Source organism: Uloborus diversus, chromosome 2 (assembly GCF_026930045.1).
Source record: "Uloborus diversus isolate 005 chromosome 2, Udiv.v.3.1, whole genome shotgun sequence".
Taxonomy (NCBI): Eukaryota; Metazoa; Arthropoda; class Arachnida; order Araneae; family Uloboridae; genus Uloborus; species Uloborus diversus.
The window spans coordinates 150372760-150388549 of NC_072732.1; the positions used below are offsets into that span (position 1 = coordinate 150372760).

At 29.4% G+C, this 15790-nt stretch overlaps 1 protein-coding gene across 2 annotated transcripts in view; it reads left to right on the forward strand.

Annotated features, from left to right (window-relative positions):
- LOC129217413 (transketolase-like protein 2) overlaps positions 1–15557 on the forward strand; it is a 36781-nt gene extending 21224 nt beyond the window's left edge. For both annotated transcript variants that reach the window (XM_054851712.1, XM_054851711.1), the window contains exons 7-12: positions 3015–3214; positions 4018–4339; positions 6004–6218; positions 7251–7467; positions 8490–8690; positions 15452–15557. In XM_054851712.1, the coding sequence (XP_054707687.1) occupies positions 3015–3214; positions 4018–4339; positions 6004–6218; positions 7251–7467; positions 8490–8665 (1130 nt within the window). In that variant the 3' untranslated portion in view covers positions 8666–8690; positions 15452–15557. The remainder of the gene's footprint in view (positions 1–3014; positions 3215–4017; positions 4340–6003; positions 6219–7250; positions 7468–8489; positions 8691–15451) is intronic.
- The last annotated feature ends 233 nt before the right edge of the window (positions 15558–15790 follow it).

Below are 15790 nucleotides of genomic sequence, written 5' to 3' on the forward strand. Positions count from 1 at the left end.
ATGTGCATTTGAAAATATGCAAATTTGTAAACAAAACAAATATACTTTTGAATCAGAATATTGATTCATTACTAAATGGTTTTTTCAAAGAAGATCTGGTTTAGAAACATAAAGAACTAAACTATGTGGCTTTACTTTAAAGAACCAAAATACTGTCAAGTTACGTGGATGATTAAAGGCACTGTTGACACTAAAAGGTAACTTTTGAAGCAAATTTATTGAAACTTAGTAATGACTCATTCAACCTTTTTCCCATTCAATATCATTCTGCCTGTTTTTATAAAAAAAACATTTAAGCATCATCATATTTGTTTCACTGCATTTTTACTTTACGAAAATTTATATGTTGAAGAAGACAAATAAGAATAGTTTTTTAACTGTGCACTTATACTTTTTCCACTACGAGTAAGTGCTTCAATGAGGCTGTGGCATTCATATAGACATTTTGCTAATGCTCATTTCCAAATATTACCAAGTTTGAGATTAAATAGTGCTATTCTCTTCGTATAACGAGGTCATGGAAATTTTCATTGAAGTCATGAAAAAGTCTTGGAAAAGTCATGGAATTTTTTCATCCAAATAGAGTATGAACCCTGTATTTTTCTTTCAAAAAGTAGTTAAAAGCTATAAAATTGTTAGATGAACAATTGTCTTGTCGGTTTAGATTCTATTTAAATTTGGGATTTTCTTTTAACATATCAAACAGAAGATTCATCAGAAAGCTAATAAAAATTTTTTATTAGTAGTCAAATAGTCTTATTTTGTTAATGCAAGATCTTTATGAATATTTAAGCACCTGAACTCGCTGTGATTTTTGAAAATAATTTTATTGCTAGAAAGTAGTTTAAAGGGAAGTTAAATTTGACTTGTAATTCTTTAGTCTTAAAGTTATAAAATTACTTTCAAATAACTTTTTTAATTTTTTTTAAAAGAACCAGTATATCGCAGGGTTACAAGTGAAACACGCAAAGTCAAAAAACATGGTTTAAGAGTCGACGCCAATTCAAGATTCTTTTGCTTTTTGTCTACTTTGGTACTGCTATTTTATCAAAAGTTAAAGCACTGGTGTTTTCTTCAAAATCATGGAACAGTCTTGGTTCTCATAAGTTTCTTTTTATATTACACTAACTATAGATACGGTTCGGACTAGTTATCATAAATCGTATGACTATGTGATTGCACAAAACTTTGAAATAATATAAAAAGAAAATAAGCTAAAACTTAATACATTTCATCAGTCAAAAGAACCAATTTCTGTGATCAAGAAAAGCTAAAATTCCGAAAATCGATTATGTTTGACTTAGTGGGTTTCACTTGTAACCCCACGATATGTTTAGTTATCTCTTAATTATCTATAAAAATAGATCTTTTCTGAGAAATTAAAGTTAAGGCATTGAATTTTTAAAAAATCTGTTACTGATTAGTTTCTACGAAAGACTCGTCATTTCTAAAGGTAATATTTTGGTACATATAAACAAATAAGAATTTTTAAAGCGTGAAAGTCTGAAAGCTTAATCAGTTCAAAGATGAGTTTGACTTACGTGAAAATGCGCGTACCTTTATGTATCCTGATTTTAATTTTCTTTAGCAAACTTAATTTTAGTTTAAGTATTTAATTATTTCAGTTAATTAGTTGAAATTTTTCCAACATAGCAGAGTTCAAGTCTTGACATTAAAAGCCAGGCAGTCAATCAATAGTAGCATGTTAAAGACTCAGACAAAAAAAGTAAGTTTTAAATAAAAGTAAACATACTGGTAGTTCAGAATCTCTTTTACCTAGAAAGGATTTCTTACGTGGGGAAAATTTGGATGAATGACAGAATTATTTTTCTTTTAAGATTTAAACACTTAATACCTTAAAGCAAAATTCCAATAGAAATTTTAATATAAAATCGGATAGCTTTTAAGATTTGAAAATGAAATAACAAGATTTAATATTGACAAGATTGAAATTTAATTCTAAAACAGAAAACAATGTAACGCGAGGGCATACTGCAATAAACATTTACTGAATTTTTCGATATTTTAAACAATCTTCTCAGTTATATTCTTTTTCTAGGAATACATTTATAAAGCTCATACATTTTTATGAGTTTTTGCTTTTTTAAAGGACATTTTGAATTTTTTTTGCCAAATTTTAAAATTTAAGATTATTTGGTTTTTAATCAAATTCTGTAGTAAGCTAAAGCCTGCTTCAAGGACATCCCATAGCTTTCTTCCATCCCAAGCATACCTTCTGTGAATAGAAATTGGTGCGTTATTAGATGATCCTGTCTGCATTTGATTAAAGCTTCTTTGATATCATAGGTTCTTAACCAACCTTGGTGTTAATGCCTTTTAGTTCTTAAGTTTGAAGAATTTTGAGTGGCTCAAATGAAATTCTCCTTCTGATTTGTAAGAATTTTTAATTTTAAATCTGATGTAGCATTTGCCAAAAAGAGATCTTTCTTGGTTTGAAATTGACTAGTTTTATTTCAAATGATCTATGTATAAAAGGTCAAATTTTTGCAAATTTGACAACTTTTCGAAAAATAAACATTTTATATTACAATTCTATAAGTTTGTTAAAATCATAGAAATAGTCATTAATTAAGATAATATTTACTCTTAAGGTTGATCAGATTTCAGTTATCAAAGTATAAATCTTAAGCGAAAAATGTAATGATTATAGTAAAATGATATGATTTTAATATTAATGCATATTAATTCTGTATTGTTAATTTTAAATTTTATTTAAAATGTAATTTTGATAAATTTAAATTTTTTTTTTTTTCAAATCACTTTGAGGAATTTTTGTAATGGCAAATTCAAAACTCTCAATCTTTGAATTTAAAATAATGATGAATAAATCTGAGGACAATATATGAATAATATAGTTCTAATCTTTCTAATTAGAGTACAAAGATTATGTATATCTAACTTTATGTGGGTCATTAAAAATTGTTTATCTATTTTTTATACCTTTTTGCACTCACATTTTGATTTAAAACTTAATTTTTTGTTTTCAATATTAGGTCTTGAAGATGAAGAAAACTGGCATGGGAAACCCCTAGGAACTAAAGCTGAAGATCTCATCAAGAAAATCCAAGAAAAAATTGTTAATAATGATCCTGCACCAAAAGCTATTTTCTCGCCTTTGAAGGAGGATGCATCACCTGTGGATAAGTCTCCTATTTCTCTGTCAGAACCACCCAGTTATAATCTTGGCGACATGGTTTGTAACATTCAATTATAAATCTATGTATTGTTGGAACTTAATTTTAAAAAATACAGTTTGGAGCATTTGCTTTAATTTTACTTCAGAAGAAATTACTTTCAACTCGAGATGTACCGAATATTCTCAAATTTTTGCCAAATATTTGTCTTATGTGAAATGTACTTCCACTTGACATTCTAGATTGAGATTTATTTCAAATAAGTAAAAAATAAAATCACTCTGAAAGATAATTAATATAGTTGATAGATATATCGGTTTAAATTTATCTACAGTTCTGCATTAATGCATTTCATATCTGATAATCGTAACAGATTAGAAACAATCTTGCATTTACCTTATTTAAATACTAAACCCAAATTGCATAAAATATAAAAATAATACTTTATCATAGCGGATTTTCTGATGTCTTGGTCTCTCCGTTAACTGAAAAATAATTTTACCAGAAATGGAAATTAAAGAATAAAGTTCAAACACAAAATGCAGAACGTCTAATGTTCCTCCACTGTAAATATAGTTATTAAACTGATTGCGATACGTTTTTAAACAATATTCAATGTTTGATATATTGTACCACAATTGTTTCATAATGTGGTGAAAATAACTAAAATCCAAAACAGCTCTTAAATGGTTTTAAGTATAAATTGCAAAATGTTTTGAACAGTTTAACTTTTAAATCTAAGCTTCAAAAGTCAACTTTAAAAATATTTTTTCATAACATAGCTTAAGGACTTATGCAAAGGCTTAATAACTTATGTAATTATTTTGTTGTAGAATTATATGAAATATATTTTCTTTAAAAGGTTGCTACTCGACTGGCTTATGGCACAGCCCTTGTGAAACTTGGAGCAAACAGCAAAAGAGTGATTGCTTTAGATGGTGATACAAAGAACTCTACTTTTTCTGATAAATTCAGAAAAGCTTATCCTGAACGTTTTGTGGAGTGCTTCATTGCAGAACAAAATCTGGTTGGAATTGCAATCGGCTGCTCTACTCGTGGAAGAACTGTCCCATTCACAAGTACTTTCGCTACATTTTATACCAGAGCATTTGATCAACTAAGAATGGGAGCGATATCTCAAGCAAATATTAAATGCTGTGGGTCCCATGCTGGTATTTCAATTGGTATGAATTTATCCTTTCTAATTCTTTTGTTTTTATTGAACTTTTCCCATTCTTGTGGTGTTATAGATCTGTATGCATAAATAGGTTCATATGATAAGTGTTTTGTGGGAAGACTAAAAAAATATTTTTGAAAAGATTCTTGATAAAAAAAGTGTAGGTTTACATAAATCGCTAATTCTACATTAGCTACCAGTTTGTTTGGCATTCTTGGCTTCCTTAAGAGGTTTTCCGCCTCCTGTTTGGTTACTTCCTATTCCGAGCTGATGAGTGCTTAAAAGCACAGCTGCAGTCCTCGTATGGAATAACCGAGCTGGCGGTGTATTTCTGTATGTATTTCTGCCTTAGCCCTGGCTTGGGGCAATGGCTTGCTGCAAAAAGTATATAGCTTTTAGTTTGAAAAGGCCAGGGTTTGTATAGGTCATGGAAATCCTGGAAAGCTGTTTCTTAGTACAATGAAAATAATTTTAATGAAATTTAATCTTCAAATCATTTTAAGAGACTTATGTATCTGTTAAGCTTAGATTGAAAAATTCAGTTTGAATTAAGCACTTTTCCTTGATGAGAGTTCAGATTTTTAATAGGATTTTTATTTCAATGTTGAGCGAGATGTTATAAAATTGTAAATTCTCTCCCTTGTGCTATCCTCTTAAAATGATTTGTTATGGTTACAATTTACAAAATTTATACTTGGAAACAAATTCCTACTTCAATACTTTTATAATCATAATGCATTTTTATTAATGCCTATGAAATCGGTTAATTTTTAATAATATAGAATACGTGTGGTTGTAATTTATTGTAGCTAGAAAACTATTTACAAAGTTGATATTTCTTGTAAAATTTTCCTTGTTCACATCATTGGTTTTGTGTGCTGGTATAATGGTTTCCAATATTTTAAGACTTTTTTTTCTAGGTAAAATAAAACTTGGGAAGCTGAAATGCTAAATTGAAATATTATGCTGCAAGTGTTAAAATATATCTTAAGTGATGGCTGTGATTGCAGAAATTGGTTCATTTATGGGAACTTTTCATATTTTCTGTTTCATGATATTATTTTGCGCTGTCACATTTGTTTTCTCATTGCTTTTCAAGTCTTCTCTCATTAATGTAAGACAAGCAACGTTAGGAGAAGCATTGTTTGTCTTACATTACTGTTCAGCACAAAGGTTATTTATCTTCTCTCATTGTCTATCCTCCTGCCCAATTTGTTTTGGGCTTTCCCAAATTTTTACACCTTCAACTTCATATTAAGATCAATCTTCCGAGCCTTGATCAAAAGTCGAAAAATTCCCTTAAGTAGGATCCTTGTAAAATTTGAGAAATTCCCACTATTTAAAATTTTTATCAATGAAAAAAAAATAAACTGATGGTATGTAAAACTTAAAAGCTTTAGTATCCTTAAAATATGCCTTTTTATATATTACACATTTTAAAATGTATTCTTAAATTGAAAATGTTCTCTAATATTTTGCTAATCTTTGCTTAAATGTACGCAATAAGAAATGTGAATACAATAACTTATTTATTCTATGTATAGTTTTAGACTTGTCAATTTTTTACATTTCCATTACTGAATGCACTAAACGTTAAAATCAAAATTTTTGAATTTGAAAATTATAAGTGTTAAATCTTTTTGTAAAGCTTCTGTTTTATCTTTGATTTAGGTGAAGACGGTCCTTCTCAAATGGGGCTTGAGGACATTGCTATGTTCAGATCTGTACATGGGAGCACTGTTTTCTATCCCAGTGATGCCGTATCTACTGAAAGGGCATGTGAATTAGCTGCAAATACTCAAGGGATTTGTTTCATAAGAACATCCAGACCTAATACACCAGTTTTATATGCCAATGATGAGCCTTTTGCTGTTGGAAAAGCGAAGGTCAGTCTTTATTTTTGAAATAGCTTAAACTGAGTTTTAAAGTTACTCTTTTATGTATTGAAATGTCTTTGTTTTTGGCATTTCTGTGCTATGCTTTGCAAGCCATGTATGCATTTCTTAAGCTTATAGAAAAAAAAATTATGACCTAGTATAAAGGTTGAATTAATTCAAACCTTATTTCAATTAATTTAGCATTTTAGAAATAAGATTTCGGTTTACCAGACAATCCAGTTTTCAAACCTCCTTCCAGATTAAAGTTTATATTGCTGCTTCATTGTCTTAATTTTTAATTTGGACTCTTGGTCAAAGTTTGTATTTCATACTAATGACGTTTAGTTTTCAATTCCCATTGATTATATAATAAATAGTCGTAAGTTAGGAAATAATACGGTGAGGCATTTATGCTTCAATATTATAAAGAATCCATTTTTCAAAGAGCAGTAGTTGCAATTTTTTTTTAATGCAAAATTGTAATGGTTCACTTGGTTATAAAAGTATAGTCATTACAAATATTAATTCTGTAGCATGAAGAGGTCTATAGATTTTCATCTCCGTCTATGCTATTAAAGCTCATACTTGATATTTTAAATTTAAACCTAATTTTGAGCAAAATGCAAATGAGCTGAAAAGAAAACTGAGCAAGAAAATACTTTGTTTTTTCTTTATAAAGTATGTGATCAAAAGTTGGCGAGTCTAAACTGTAGCAACTCTTAAGGTTGCTTTTTAAGGCTTAGTTCAATCTGGAAGATTGAAATAAGGGTAATCTATTTGTGTCAAAAGGTTCTGAATTTTAATTTTAAAGTGTTATTTATTAAGTAAACAAAGATAATTATGTATACATATTTAGAAAATTTGGTCTATGAAAGCAGACTTTATTGTGTAATTTTCTTTTCTGCTTTTTGTCTAACAAACTGTACCTAATTCTCAAAGTACTTTCAAGTTTTTAATCTTATTTTTTGAACTTTAATGCAAAATGTCTTTGATTTGACTTATATCATATAAATGTAATTTGAATTACCTTAATGTTTGCAGGTCGTGAGTAAAAATCAAAATGATGCCGTACTTGTTATAGCTGCAGGGGTAACAATGTTTGAAACTCTCAAAGCTTCTGAAGTCTTGGAAAAGCAGGGAGTTACTATTCGTATAATTGATCCTTTTACAATAAAGCCCCTAGATGTTGATACCATAAAACAACACGCAAACGAATGCGGTGGGAAAGTAATTACTGTTGAAGATCACTATCCGGAAGGTAAGACTTGAAACCAATTTTAACTTGTCTTAAAAACATTAAACAGCTTAATTGGTTGTCCAAATATTCAGTAGAAAATCTGCCTTTATCTTTAGTAAGATCTCATTTTGAAATATGTTCAGTTTTGTCTCCTTATTAAAAAAAATTGTTACTTGCAATAGGATGAATAATTAAGAGGGCCATTGATCTTCATTAGGTTGACCAACAACAGGCTCTGTGCCCAGAGTCCATTTATGGTCAATAAATTCAATGAATTAAACCCCTCTCTTTGTGCAGCGATTATGAGACGGCAAATTTATTAGGAGAACATTATCAGAGCGAGAGTAGACTCTTTTAACACAGAAGACAAATTGATTGCAAAATCTGCTAGAGCTTTTATTCATAGATGCAGTTGTAATCCCAGCGTAATATAATTGACTTGGTTTGATGTTTCTGTTTGCCAAGTGGGACAAGCAACAACAAGTATACAAAAGTCAACATTCTATTTCAATCAAGATTACAAGCAATATCTTAAATGAAATAATTTTATATATAATATTTGCTAGATAAAATTTATTTTTTATTAAAAATGACATTCATAGTTTTCAGGATTCATTCTTAAAAAATGTAATATTTGTTGAATTCAAGACACTTTTTTTTTTTTGAAACTACTCTCTTTTTACGTTTGCACGTATTTTTCTTGTCTAAAACTATGATTAAATTCTTTTCGAATCTTTAATTTCATTATTTTCAATTTTATTAAAATAAGTAATAGTTAATTAATTTTCAATTTATAGCCCATTTTTATTTTTTAATAACCAACCTAGAGTCCATTCTGAAAGATCTTGGTTTGTTAAATTTTTAATGTTATGGAATAGTTTAATTTGCAAACTTAATCTTTGGTTATAATTATATTAGTTTTGTTACAATACACTGTTATTACAGGTTGAAAGTTTTACCTCTCTCTTTTGTTGTCGATTTAGTTTCAAAATTTTATATTATACATGCTTATTAACAAGTTTTCATAATTTCTGAATTATTAGGAGGCATTGGAGAAGCAGTGGCCAGTGCTCTATCCTCTTTCCGCAGCAATATAATTGTTCGCTCTTTAGCTGTGACTGGGTTGCCTCGTAGTGGTGGTTCATCTCAGTTGCTGGATATGTTTGGCATCAGCGCAAATCACATCGTCAAAACTGTACTGGAACTGAAAGCTCAGTAAACAAATGGCTGTCAAATTTAGAGATGTAAGTTATGCTTAATCTTAAATAATTTAGCAAAGTTTTCAGCACTGTACAGTTTAAATGGCATAAAAAAGTACTAGCACATTTCTAGTTTCAACTTTTGCCAAAACTTCTGCCCTTGTTCTCGTGTAAAGTGGTGCCTACTGTCCGACCATCACAAGAAATGCCTCCGCCGAGATTTCTGCGCCTGTCGACTGCTATAGCAATGAGGAACGTCTCATTTTTCCAAGGGAATCTTAATGTTGGAAAAACCCGACCGACTGCGCAAAAGCGAGCAGACTAGTGGCAAAATTCCGCCAGAAAGCCTTCCTGCTAACCCTTTCAGAAAATGAACGAAGTCCGTTTCTATGGTAGTAGACAGGCTCAGACTTGACGGCGGTGGCTTTTCTCATGATGGTCTAACAGTAGTAGTTTGACAATCTTCACCCTAACAGAATGAACAAAAACTAACTTAGCCACAGGGTTTGCAGATTTAAGTGGAAATTTAAATGGTGATTTTTTTAAAGTTTATTAAAATCGATTTTTCTGATGTGTTGCAGTTTCAGAATATTTTGTAAATAGAACATATTTTAGGTTTAGAACAGCTTCAGCTTGAATTAGCTATGCTATAGATTCCCTTCTGCCAGACTGATTTCATCACTTTATAATTATAATTAAAAGTTTTTAGAATCTGACAAGATTATTGTTATTCTTCAGAAATGAAATTGAGAACAAAATTAGTGCAGTAATTATACAGTTGAACTTAAGATTCCTTTCATAAACTTAGAAAAAGTAATTTTTTCCCCCATGATTGTTTAGTTAAAATTAGTTTAAAATAAAACAGCATCTTTTAACGTCCCACAAATTATAAAATATTTCTGAACCTAATTTTTAAAGAAATGTTTAGGAAAATGTTTCTAATTTAATTTTTTTTTGCACTTAGTGTTATTCCTAGTTTCTTTCCTCTTAAATGGGATTTGACTCATGTATGTACATTTAAAATTGCTTTTATCTTTCTGTCTGGTTATCAAAAGATGTTTTTCCATATACAGTAGACCCTCGTTTTATACAGGGTTATTTTGCGCGGTTTCCGTTACAAGTGGTTTAAGGTTGGACACCTTTATTTTAATTTACGCGGATGTGTTTTGCTTTTACGCAGATGCGGCAATGCAAACAGATAACATTTCCTCCTCTTTCAAAATCCAAACTCCTAAATATTCAAAGGATTACACATAATAAACTGCATTTTGGCATGCTAATAATAGAGGACTTTGGGCCTCTGGAGACATTTTATGAGATTGGTTCCAGAGTTCTTTCCAGAAGTAAAGTTATTAAACTCACACAGATCAGAACTCACTAGAAGAGGTTTCAGGAGTAACAAAGGAGGTAAAACTAAAGAGGATACAGACGTCGGTGACGCACAACCAAAAACGTTCACATTGAAAATTTTGAGCCATTCCTAGACAATAGAAATGATCTTTCTAATTTGTTAGTGAAGGAAGATTCTATCATGGAAATGATATAAGTGATCATGGATGCGTTAATGCTCTGCAAAGAATTTCGGAAAAATTCTTGATGATTTCCAAAAGACTATCATAGCCAGCTCCTCTTTATAAACAGGGTATGAAATTAAGTTCGATGTTTTCTTTATGCATAAAAGTTGATATAAGTACACATTAAACTTAATATAACCAAACCTCTATTTTAACACTAGTATTAGGTCTCAATTTACTCGGTTTCGATTTACGAAGCATTTCCGTGGAACGTAACCCCTGCATAAAACGAGGGTCTACTGTAAATTACTCAATTTTTTACTGTTTAAGATATTGTGTATTTATATTTAAAAAATAAACTTGAAGTATGTTTAAAAAATACCAGACATTTTAATATTTTCTTTAAAAGTGAAAGTTGCTTTTAAGGTGGCAGGGCATTGTATCTTTCCTGAACTTCCCTTTTCAGGGTGGCGACAGATCAGGGAAAAGTCGGGGAAATATCAGGGAATTTTGAGAAAGTAACAAAAAATCAGGAAAAATTGATTTTTGGGGGAAAAAAATTTTTTTTTTTTGCTTTACAAAATTAAGTAATCTTAATTCCCTACGCATTTTCCACCCAATTATCTGTTAAAAAAAAGTAAAATTAATGAGGTGCGATTATACATTGCCGCATATTTGTGCATTTTTTTTCCTCAACGTTAAACTATTGAATATTACTTATTAACCACAGGATGAACTCCTAAGATTGTTTTTGTGTCTGTTAGGTTGTTTATTTTACCTAGCTTGAAATTTCCTTTTACGCTTTCGATGCTACGTAAATTAAACAACTATACAGGCAAAGAGGAAGCCTTCAATTATGCCTTAGCTCCTTTGCCTTTATTCCATTGTCTTGAAGTAATTAGCGTACTCTAATCACGATTTCAAGAAGAAAGCTTTGTTTTTGAATTAATACTATAAAAGCTTAAAAGTTATTACTACTTCGCATTTTTAATTTAATTGCTAAAATTGAACTTTCAATTAAAAAAACTTTGTTTTTTGCCGTTATACTATTTGTTGTCACAGCAGATTTTAAAGGTTTTCTTTTCTTCAGACTTTAGTGATTCTTTAATTTTATAACCAAGTTGTATTCTTCTTTTATATATTTTAAAATTAGCTAATTGCTTTTTTTTCTTTTCTTTCCCTTGCATTTCAAAGTTGTTTGTTACAAAAGCAATCTAAGATTTTTTCTCGTTACATACTGAAATCATTTGAAATAGAGTTAACTTGTGTACTTAAGTAAATATCTTTATTTTTATTGTTAAAATACTGTGTTCATTCATTAAAACCTATGTTCTTTATTAGAGAAAAGCTCCCTATGAATGGTTGTCAAATGGTTTCATCTGTTTTGCATAAATATGTCAATTAGTTATATAAGAATAACTACATCTATTCTTTCACTATTACTTGTTATTCTTGTAACAATTATTATACTGTTTGAAAACTTAGTTCAAAATAATTTCAATTACTTTTTAGTTCTATCATAAATGCACATGTTTTTAAAAGTAATTTTAATAGTTTCTTAAAATTCTTATGCTAAGTGGTTTCTGGAAGTAAAGTATTTTTTTTTTAATTTTCTATAATCTTTCCATGTATAAAATTTAATATGCTGTATTGTAGGTTGTCCCCCCCCCCCCAAAAAAAAAAAAATTCTTTTTTTTTACCATTTTATTAAAAAAAAGTAGCATCTTTTTAAAATATATCTTTAGTTCAACAACTTTACATTACTTAAAACGTTTAAAATACTGCATTTTATACAAACATGCAATGGATTTCAAGTAAAGAAAACCATTATCATTGGTAATGTAAATCGGGGAAATTTGAACTTAATCAGGGAAAAGTCGGAACTTTTTTTTCACAGTTCCTGTCGCCACCCTGCTTTTTAAACTTGATGCTGAAAGGGATGGATATTTACTATTCTCCCATATTTAGCAGTTGGGTCATTCCATGCGAAATGAGCAAAATTCGCAAAAAAGTGGTGGCCGCATGGTAACAGATTTTTATGAAATTTGGTATACAGGTTCCTTTTCTGCCTATATAAAAATATCTAAAATATTTTTGCTTAATTTTTTATTTAAATAGTTACATGCGATTGAAAATTGGTCAAATTGAACAGCATTCTCATCAATGCTAAATGTTGCACTTTTGAAGACTTGTATCTTGTTAACTATTTAATGAAAAAATAAAAGTTATGTTTTTGCAATCTATGGAGTAGGGTAATCAATCTGATATCAGTAAAATTTTCAAAGTTATTATAGTTAACTTTTAACAGAGTCTCAAAAACTGAAAATATTTCAATTTTCTCATAATTAAGCATTTTATTTTTTAATCTCAATCTCTAAGGAATGCATTAGCTTTGATGAAATTAATACCCAATAATGTGCTAAGCATCATAAAAGAAATACCTTACTTTTGAAGTTGTATTTTAACTCATTTGTTTTCAAAATCAGTTTTAAACTTAGTGCCATTTTGTAAAATGATGATTTTCCCTTCACGTACACACAAAAATTCAAATGAGGAAAAATTCAGACAACTTTAAAATTTTTCAAGAATATAGAGCTGTGTTTTTACTATTTGCTTGAAGAAACTCGAAATTGGTTTTTGATTTCCAAACGTAAAATAAAATTCAGGAAAATAGCATTTTCTTTGTTTTATGGGTCATCCATACAGATTTGACGAATGCATGCGCTCAATCATTTTAAATTTTTTTTTTGAAATTCATATCCCTTAAAGCGGCGTATGAAAGATGTTTAAAACCACTTATTTTTTCTCTCAACTGGACCTTTGATTTTTTAGAAGTTTTCAAAAGGGATTTTCGTAGTCAAAATAGGGACTCTTTGCATTTTGGCCAAAATCTATTAGAATTACATTTATGATAGTTAATTTAAAGATTTGATGTTAAAGTGCATAAGTTGATAGTCTTACATGCTGAGTTACGTAGCTGTAAGTTAATAATTAAAATAATGGCTACAGGTAGATTCAAGGTCAAATGTAAAAATTTTACTCATTTCAAAGGGGGATAACTCGCGTACAGGACAGAAACACAAAATGAAATATTGCAAAACCTAATTACTGGAACCATGCTAAAAAGAATATGTAACTGTTGCTGTGTGTTTGTGCGCCCTTTATAGATTACAGCCCCTCAAAAATCGGAAAAATGACATTTTTAGACCCCTCTAAACCAAAAGGAGATGGAATTAAAAATAAAATTTCTTGGCCAATTGAATATTCTATTCAAGTACTATACATGTTATACATATGGTTTTTTGTATTTGGTTTGTAAAAAAAGATACAGGTCTTTGAAATTGAGCAATTTTGAATATTCCATTCAAGTACTATACATGTTATATATATTGTTTTTGTATTTGATAAGTAAAAAAGATACAGGTCTTTGAAATTGAGCAATTTTGCTAGTCAATTCACACACTAAAACAGAACAACACATTAAAAGTGTGAAAACTTCATTACACCTTCTTAAATTACATATATTGTGCCCTACATAATACATTATACTGAAAAAACATATTGTAATTTTCAAAATAATTATTTTAATTTATAACTTAGAAATATTTGAACATGAATGAGTAGTTTACACTGTATGAAACCTGTATGGATTGACTTTTATGTGAAATTACGAGAATTCAAAACACTAGATAAAAGACTCAATGATGCAAAAGCAAGTATATCTAACATTTATTTCGATTTTTAAAAAATGTACATTTTAGCAAATACTTCATAAACATGCTTTTGAGAAAATGAAACACGAAAGAAATGGTTAGTTTTGCTAAACTTACAATAAAAAGAACTAAGTAATGAAATTTTGCCTAAGTTCAAGTTACTCTAGTAACAAAAATACGCTGATACCAATGATTAAAATTTAATAGCATCTAAAAGACACTTCAATATATTACATAAAAAAACTTGAGTGAATTTAGAGCATTCCCTCATCTTCAAAAAAACATCTAAAATAAAGGAAAAACTGAAATTTTCGATTTTTTAAAGTAAGATTTCGTCATCAAGAAATTCATAAACAATAACTAAATTAGTGCAGATAGTTAGTTACAGATAGTTTTTCAATTTGAATCATTTTTACTCTTATATTTTCATTAAAAGAGCTGGAAGAGTGATTTGAAATCTGAAGTAAATTGGCAAAATTTCAATATTTGTTAATATCTCAGATTCAAAAAAAGATCCGAATAAATTTTACTTTGCTTTTTCCCAATAGAATGTTGTTTATAGAATGCGGAAATATTTATTTTTTAAGTGTACGTTTATAACTTATGGAGTTATTGAGTTACAAACTGGCAGCATTGAACTCTGAAAATTTAGGCTTAGCATAAGCATCAACTTCTTATGTCAATAAATAAGCAACAAACAGTTTTTAAACTTCCATACTTTGCATTCCCTCATAGATATGCATGGTTTACCTAAATAAAAATTTTCATTGAAATCTGTGACATGTCAGCCACAGCCGATTTGCTCATTTCCCATGGAATGACCCAGTTGCTTAACCCCCAGTCTACTGACATTTGGTCCCATATATTTAACTATCACATGTACTCTTTGATCCTTTACCTATTCAAGTAGCTGTCTAAAGTTTCGTAATCTAGAAGAGTGCTGGTTTTCAGACTCAAGTTGTGGATTTTGAATAACAAAGACCCCAAATCGTAGAGGGGAAGTTTTCCTTGATCACTTTTGATTATAAATGCCTGTTCTGTTTGTTTCTGCATTCATATTGCTTTTTGTATAATTTTGATTGTAATTTGACTCTTGCTTCGAAAGTTTAGCTACCAAATGAGGGGCAACAACAAAGATCAGTGTTTAAAAAGGATTGATTAGTTACTCATCGTCTCTTACTTGCATATTTACTGGTAGCAGCATTGGGCCACTTTTATTCTTTAAATTCACTTTTGATTAAAACCTCTCTTTTTTATTGCAAAAGCACTTGATATTTGTATATAGCAAATAAACCGTTTTACTTTAACATTTCAAGGAAGGAGGAAAATATCTTAAGCAACATTAGAGGTCTGAACAAACCCTCTACTCTTGCATTACACTTTAATATGGATTTTTTTTTCTACCATTTGAATCGTCGGACAGAAAATTAGACGGTTCAACATTTAACTCCATTTAAAATACTTCCAATCTTGACTTTTTTTCATCGCTGTTTGGTTTTCTATGTTTGTAAATATTTGTTTATGTATTGTAATTTTATCTCTGCTTTGTATTGAATTTAAAACTGTTCTTTTTTTTTAGGTATATTTTATGGCTTGTAGATCAAGTTCATGTTTGTCGAACTCTTTTCAAGATAAAACACTAAATTTGTTAACTTTTTTATATAATAAAGTTCATGCAAATTTTATTCTTTGTTTCTTATGTTCTGCTCATAAAAACGCAAGGCACTAGCAGTTTGCTGTGGGAAAATTAGAAAGTTTTTCTATTCAAGACATTTAGTTACAATACATAGTTTAAGACCTTTAAAATGTGAATAGCCTTGAATAGGCTGTTTTTCTGTTGGCGAAGCCTTGTGACAGCAAATATGTGGAAAACTAGTTTTAACTGACAATTTGTAATTGAAAAATGCTTCTTAACTGT